Source organism: Polypterus senegalus, chromosome 5 (genome assembly GCF_016835505.1).
Source record: "Polypterus senegalus isolate Bchr_013 chromosome 5, ASM1683550v1, whole genome shotgun sequence".
NCBI classification, from domain to species: Eukaryota; Metazoa; Chordata; class Cladistia; order Polypteriformes; family Polypteridae; genus Polypterus; species Polypterus senegalus.
In genome coordinates, this window is record NC_053158.1 from 105,436,472 (window position 1) to 105,444,460 (window position 7,989).

Below are 7,989 nucleotides of genomic sequence, written 5' to 3' on the forward strand. Positions count from 1 at the left end.
GCCCAAAAGGGGCCAGCAGCTCCTGCTGCAGCACCCCACAGTGGTGTCTGCGGAACCCAACAGGGCTGTGGAGAACTCCATCCCCCATGGAGCCCTACAGGAGGCTGAGGCACTGCTCCAACCCAGGGGGGCGGCCATCCAGCATCCATGGGGAGGTACTGCACGGTCCAGGGCTGCTCCCCCTGAATATATAGTGATAGTAAGTATCCAGTATTATATATATATATATTATTATAATAAAGGTCCAGTATCGCTGCAGCCTTAAACAGGAGATTGGGAAAAGATGGATGGATGGATGGAATGATGGACGGATAGTTGAGTAGGTAGATGGATGGATAGATGGGTGGGTGGATGGATAGATGGATGGACGAACGTTGATGTGTTTTTGAGAATGCTGTGTTATGCTGCTAGTGTTTTGGTTTTTCAGCTTCTTGTATTTTTTAATATTGTAAAAGAGGCCATGGATAGGTCTGGCTATCCGGCTGGGACCTTTGCTGTGTGGTGACCCCACCAGGATGCCATTAGAGCAGGTGGACATTAGCAGACCACTGCTGCATTCACGTGCTAACAGAGTTTTTAGAACTCCAATTTGTGACTCTTCCCTTCTCAGTTCAGTGAGTTTCTTTTTCAGATTTTCTCAGAAACACAAAGTTGTTGTTGATTTGTTTGTCTGTAAATAAAAAGCAAACCCAGGTAAACTAAATGTTTTTGAGAAAATAAGGAGCAAACTAAGAAGATTTACAGATGTGGATAAACTACTTGAGATATTTTCACAAAAATAAAAGGACCAAACCCACAATTGTCTCTAAAATCAAATGGACCTTCGTAATGGATGGCAAGCATGGGCTGGCATCCTGGCTGGACTGGTTTTAAATTCCTTTCCTGGACGGGAGGCTTGGTGGATATGCTGGCATTCTGGAAGGACTTGATCAAGGGACCTTAACTGACTGGGATGCCAGTACAGTGAGAGGACAGTGGGAGGCAGGTAACTCAGGTTATTTAATCCCCTGAAATGTGAGATGGCAGTGTCCCTGGGTTACAGTACCTCAGCAGATATGGGGCAGCCATGTTGGGTTCCATAGACGCTGCCAAAGGGTGCCAAAGGGATCAATTCATGGGACTTCTGCCTAATTCGGATGTGCTTTCAAGGGACAGTGTCATGGTATCCGAAGTACTCACAGGTCCAAAATAAGAAAGTAGCTGTGCTTCAGTACATACTAGTCAGAGTTGGGAAAAGGGCTGGACAACATTCACCTGGAGGACTTAAAGGGGAGGAAGAAAGAAAGAAGAAGAGGAATTGTGCCTGTGCTTGTGTTTATGAATTACCTGTGAAGGTATTTGCACAATAAATCATTCGTTTGAACCTGGGACTTGTGTTTGTCAGTTGTGTTTGGGGGGCCACAACACCCCCTACTTGTCACACAAAGTTACGTCACTTTTTTAAAGTCATTTAACGCAAATCAGATTTTGGTTTGGAGTTTTAAAACAACAGAAGATTTCACATTATAATACAACTGAAAATGTCATGAACAAGAATGATGGGACCTTTAACTCAAGATTTGGTGGCACAACCTTTAGAGTCCCTGCACACAAGCAAGTCCTGGAGGTCTCAATAAGACCCTCTGCACCTGTCCACAGGTCTTTTGGCCCACTCATCCTGAGCAAACTGCAGCAGCTGTGTTGGATTTGAGGGGTGTCTTCTCCAGACTGCATGTTGCAAGTCTTTCCATAGATGTTTAATGGAATTCAAATCACGAACAGTCCAGTGTTTTGTTCTCAGCCATTCTTGGAGGCTATTTGCTGTGTGCTTTGGCTGCTTATCCTGTTGGGAGTATCCATGACCTGTGACAGACGCAGGGATTTCTGATGCTGGGCAGTAAGTTTCACTCCAGAATGTCTTGATGGCCTTGACATTTCATTGTTCCTGCACAGACTCAAGGTCCCCTATGCCAGATGTAGCAAAGCAACTGCAAAACTTAACAGAGACTCCTCCATGATTCACAGTAGGTCTGCTGTTCTTTTATCTGTAAGCTTCATTTTTTTCATATGTGGTCATAGAGCAGCTGTGACTTCCCAAAGAACCGCCAGCTTTGCCTCTTCTTTCCCAGAAGTCACTGTGGCCTGTCAATATGCATTTGAACAAATTTCAGTCTTGCTTTTTTATATGTGGTCCTCCTGGGTCTTCTTCCATTGATCCCACTGTCACTCAAAAATGGATGGACGGTGCGATCAGACACTGACAGACCCTGACCTTGAAGTTCATTTTTAGGGTATGAGAGTAAAGCAATCTAGTAACAAACTTGCTAAGTCAGTCTCATCCAATTAGAACACACTAAGATGATGCTAATGAAGTCTACGACTGAACAGCACCTGTAATGTGATGTGGTCTTTCCTTCAGGCTTCAAACCCCACTACTGATTCTACTTGTGTCATCCAGGGGATCACCTAACATACAAGTACAACTTGGCCCCAGACTTAGAAACTGGAATGGGACAGCTACCTTCATGCCCACCCAATATGGTTGCTTTATAAAATAAAGAAAAGCTGGGCACACCAGTACACACTGATCTTGATTTCTATTTTCTATTCACAGCAGCTCAATGCAGATAATTACTTGGTGTTCCTTTACATTAAGACGTTTACAATACGAAATCTAGAAGCACACACACCAGTTGTGGCTATTCATGTTTTCATTGTGACTCTTCACAGCAAGATCAGGGATTCTACTCAGTTGGACCCTTGACCTGAAAATTGCTCCAGGGGGGCACTATACAATGGCTGTCCCTGTGCTCTGACCCCTATAGCTCATGTGAAAAGACAAATATTCCCTTAGAGATTAACAAAGTATATAGAAAAAAAATGAAAATCACGCAGATGGACAGGGTTGAGCATTGGGGATTTGCTCGCAGAGCTCCACCACGACTTTCACCTCGCTGATCTCCTCTCCCTGATATTTGCCCACAACGGTGGTCTGTTCTTTTCTGCAATTCCAGTAAGTGCAGCTCAGCCTGGCGGTAAACAGGATGTTGGTGGTTACCTTTCTTCCAGACCATTTTCACTCTGCAGGAGTAATTGGGTTGTACAGTTTCCTCAGTTATAATGGAATGGTTGTTAGGTGTGCTTGATATTTCACCCAAAGTAGAGGTGAACATTTTCTCTGTGTAGACCCTGACAGAACCAGGGTCTCCACAGGGATTCCAGCAGTGACGTTAATAAAGACTTCAGACAAGGCTGAATGCTGGATGTTGCAGCATCTTTCACTCATGGTTGTTGCCTTTAAAGTGACAGTTCTTTTTATGCTCTGGCACTCATAGTTGTCCAATGATGACATATTCAGCACTTCAGGAGGTTGTTCAAGGAGGTTTGCCTGATTAGTATCATAGATGTCATTAGAGATTTTCTGACTGTAAGAGCCTGTGTTGATGGAGAGGACATCATAATACTTGTAATAATACTCCTTACCCTCCCATGGCAGAAAGAAGGCGCTATGCTTTGGGACCACCATACCTAAGCCGTAACTGTTTTTACCAACAACGGCATTGTAATCTTCACAGGACTTGATGGCTAATGATACAATCCTAACACCCACTCTAGAAACTCAAAATTGTCATAGTTAACCAAAATGTCAAATGAATATGAATCATACTCTTTTCCACCATAAGCATAAAAACATCTTGAACCTTTACACGAGTTATAGAATCCGGGTTCACAGTGGGCTTTACAGACAAAGTCGGTGCGTGAAGCATAATCATTCAAGATGGATACTGTGCCACTGGGAACAGAACCATTGAAGTGGACCCACTGCAGGCTAACGGTGTTACCAACTACAGAAGGAGAATCAAGTGATCTCAACTGACTCGACATATTCTGTGACAAAAATCTGGAACTGAGACGCAGTGGGGAAACAAGGTCTTTGAAATTTGCATTAACAGGCAACTCTGTGGACATAAAAGAAAAAACAAAAATGATTAATCCGAGTCCAGCAATTTTAATGCTTCTGCCATCAAAGCTACTTGAAATGAATTTGCATTAAAGCTCTTTTGTTTTTGTTCTAAGTCATTTCTGTGTGTTTTGAGAAATCAGTGTTTTGTTTTTTAAGTTCTTGCACATTGATATTGTTAAGGAAGACAACATCATCTTGCTACATTTTGTAAGAGCTCTTTTTGCCATTCGTGCCACCATTTTCTACTCAGTTTGCATGGCGTAGCCATATTGTTTATAGGCAGATGAGTCACATGTTTCATTACATCATCTTGCCTCACCCACATGTTGCATATTAAATAGCTCATGCAAATGAGAATTTCATTGCCCTTTGTTGTGTGCGACAATAAGGGCCTGATAACAACAACAACATTGATAAACGTCTACTACTGGTCACAAGTTTTGGAACACCTCAGTTTTTCTACAAATATAATCATGCAGTGAATGACCTAAAATGGTGAGAAAGTAAACAGTAAAAGATTCAAGATGTTTTTATCCTCATGGTGGAAAACAGCATTATTGATATTCATTTGACATTTTGGTAAACCCTGCAGTGGGTTGGCACCCTGCCCAGGATTGGTTCCTGCCTTGTGCCCTGTGTTGGCTGGGATTAGCTCCAGCAGACCCCAATGACCCTGTGTTTGGATTCAGCGGGTTGGAAAATGGATGGATTTTGGTAAACCTGTCAGAGGGGGACATTTTTGTACACTCGGTCATTCTATTTCTCTCTTAGGAAAAGAAACATGTAAATATGACATTTAAAACCCAGCAGATGAACAGGCAATAGGCACCCATTGTTGGGACTGGGGGTGAGAAGTTAAAAGGCTGTCTGCAGGATGTAGGTATTTGCTGTATTGCAAAGGAGTCACCACAAGTTTTTGCCTGGTTGAGATTACAAACAATACAAGTTGTGATAACAGAACTGCTCCTTCCTTGGAGGATCTTTGTATTTACCTGACTTGGAAATGAACATGTTTGACAATATTGGTTTCTAATCAGCAGATCTTGTACTCATTTATGGTTGGTAACAATACATTTTGTTAACGTATGTTTTCATTATTTGTTAAACCCAGGAAATTTAGATGTGCCATTACTTAATCTGATTGTCCAGAACTGATAATGGCAGGGACTGAAGGAGATTTAAGCTCCTGGGCAGAAGAAGGTAAAAAGAGGGACTGTCCACTGAGAACACTGTCAAGACTCACAGAGAGCACAGGGGCTCACTGGCAGACTGGGGTACGTGGCTGGTGCGACGTGTTGGACACGGGCGGCAACACTTACCCCGAGGGAGGAAAAGACAGCTCCACAAGAAGACGGTTGTGGGTACAGTGAGAGAGGAGAGCTGCATGAAAGGAAAAAAACAAAGCTAGCGGACGAGAAATGAGGCGTGCCTAAGTCTCAGCAACACAAGGAGCCCAGAGTGGAGAAAAAGAATGACGTGGAGACGCTGACAGGGATTCCACGATTTGACAAAACTTCTGTTGGGAAGTGAGTGTCTGGTGAACAGAGTACATCAGTGGACAGTTGGACGATTAATTGTTTGGGTAACAGTGCGCAAACTGGACTCTGCACCAGTAAAGGTTGTATCCTCCAATTCTTGTTTTGGACAGACTTTTAGTGTGTGGACTGTGTGTTTTACTTTTCTAAAAAATGAAATTTGTTCTTGATATTTTTAGATTTTGTTATGTTCATTTATCTTTTAAATGTACTTCATATTGTCTTGTGTAATATAAGTTAGTGTTGCTTTTCCTGAAATTAGTGTTGTGTCTTTCATTGTGTGTTTACTCACCACCCAATTTAAACAAACCTCTGTGCTATTATCAGTAAATTTCAAGAATTTCCAGTCTCTTAAAAAACTGGGTGGCTTAGTTGGATATTTTAACGGTACTAGGTTAGATTACCTGTAAATGTGACCAGACACCTGTCACAAACCAGTCCAGAGGTTTAAATTTAAAGTTTAGGCTAACAAAAACTGAAAAAAGAAAGGAAATATTATAAACTAGCCATCCCCGACACTCTGTCCATGCAGTAGTGAAACAGGACAAACTTTAAAAATCAATAAACAAAAAGGTACCGCTAACTAAGTGGAGGCGAGGTACACTCCAAAACACAGAGGTAGACCAGCTCCACACTCCTGACATCATGCTTCCTCCTCCTCTCGGCCCGCAGCCTCTGTTTCAGATTAGCGCGAATATATCGCTTGTGCAAATGAACCATGTTTATGAGCGTGATGAGAGAAGTCGCAAAATCATTTGGAATGTTTTTCGATTTAAATCCATTATGTAGTTCTCACATTCACTAGGTAAACTGCTGTAAGATATGCCCCGAGGCTGGCACGTGAGTTAGGAGGGTCCACCCCTCACTTTGTCTTTCCATTATGGCCTGCTTGCCAGGAAAGGTGCAACCAAGCAATATTACCGGGAAGCTCTTCATACCAAATCCTCCTGTGCAATGCCAGTACACAAGCAGAGACTCAAACACTGAGGGGATCATTCCAGAGCTTGGTTGAATGTGGGTCATTGTGTCCATATATAGGGCCAAACTCCTAATGGCCTCCTCCTATTCCGAGGAAAGAAATGAAAATCAGACATTCTCTGGTACAGCTGGTAGGCAGATGGGTCCAGCAAATGCATTGGCCAGGGGTCACTATACTGTAATAAATACACTTGTCCCAGTGCTTCTGTACTTACTTACATGCTGCTTCTTTCTGCTGCTCTCATTTAGGGGTTGCTACAGTGGATCATCTGTCTCCATCTATCCCTGTGTTTTACATCATTTTCTGCCTTAATGTCCTCCCCTCCCCGCATCCATAAACCTCCTCTTTGACATTCCTCTTTACCTCTTGCCTGGCACTTCCATCCTCAGCTTTCTTTACCTGATGTACCCAACATCTATCCAGGCTGAGGGCGATTGATGGTCATTTTATATTTCTTCCATTTCCAAACAATTGCACCAATAGTTGTCACAGTCTCAACAAGCTTCTTGCTGATGGTCTTGTAGCCCATTCCAACCTCGTCCCTGAGCTCCTTTCACAGCTCTTCGGTGTTGCCCATGGTGGTGGAGAGGTTGGAAGGGAAGAAATTGATTCTATGAACAAGTGTGCTTTATACACATAATAAGTTGAGATCAGGAGTATCTGTAATTGATTGATTGATTGATTGTAATATGTGGGCCACATGGGCGCACAGCCAATCTATGGCAGCTATTCTGGCTGTGTTGTAGTACATCAAATACTTATTGCACTCAATGACATGCAAATCAATTTGTAACTTTTATGTAATGTGTTTTTTTATGGATTTTTGGTTGATATTCTGTCTTTCTCCATTAAAATGAAACTAACAAAAATTAGAGATCGTACAGTATATTTCATTGTAAGTGAGCAAACTCATAAACTCAGCAAGGGATCAAGTAATTATTTCCCCCTTTGTAAGAATAATATATATTCTTATTTTAATTAGAATGTAAGGCACAATTAAAAAGCCCAGGACTATTTTCTTTCTTTAAGTTTCCTTTTTTTTTTTTGTATTTTAGTGGGAAACAGTATTACCACCATCACCCCTGCCATGTAAATGGAACTTTCCAACAGAGAACAAAAGCAGATGATATTGGGCGCATCCTCAGTCCTCGGATTCCTGCTCTCCTGCTCTGAGGTGAGAGATTTCTTTTCAGTTAGTTTTGTTTTCCATATACTGTTTCATTTTCTAATATTGTAGTATTTAAATGTACATATTTGTAGTACAGGGTATCCAAATGCTGAGATCCTTTTTGAATTTTATGTTACAGGCATTTGTGTTTAAAACTTTATATTTAGTTTCTTTAAAATGAAAAGTAGTTATGTGGTGGCTACTGTGAGGAAATTGAAAGTCTGAGACCTTTTTTGTATTTTATGTTACAGCCAGAGAAATAAATTAATAAGAGAGGGGTGCCTGAGACCGAGGTAACACTTCTTCCATTCCTGTTAACATTCCTTATACTTAATGTATTGCTCTGTCTAGAATTTTTTTTTCT

The 7,989-nt window shown here is 41.8% G+C and overlaps 1 protein-coding gene across 1 annotated transcript; it reads right to left on the reverse strand.

The window, feature by feature from the left end:
• Positions 1 to 2,866: 2,866 nt before the first annotated feature.
• Positions 2,867 to 3,864, reverse strand: LOC120529888 (natterin-3-like). Its single transcript, XM_039754104.1, has 3 exons — positions 3,687 to 3,864; positions 3,174 to 3,564; positions 2,867 to 2,981 (listed from the first exon to the last, which is right to left on the reverse strand). The coding sequence occupies exons 1-3, from the start codon at positions 3,862 to 3,864 to the stop codon at positions 2,867 to 2,869; spliced, it is 684 nt and encodes a 227-aa protein (XP_039610038.1).
• Positions 3,865 to 7,989: the final 4,125 nt, after the last annotated feature.

Coding starts and splice junctions, on each gene's coding strand:
- LOC120529888 (XM_039754104.1), bottom strand. CDS start 3,864: ATGTCGAGTCAGTTGAGATCACTTGATTCTCCTTCTGTAGTTGGTAAC. Junction 3,565..3,686: donor ACCCGGATTCTATAACTCGT/GTAAAGGTTCAA, acceptor TTGTATCATTAG/CCATCAAGTCCTGTGAAGAT. Junction 2,982..3,173: donor CCTGTGGAGACCCTGGTTCT/GTCAGGGTCTAC, acceptor CTGGAATTGCAG/AAAAGAACAGACCACCGTTG.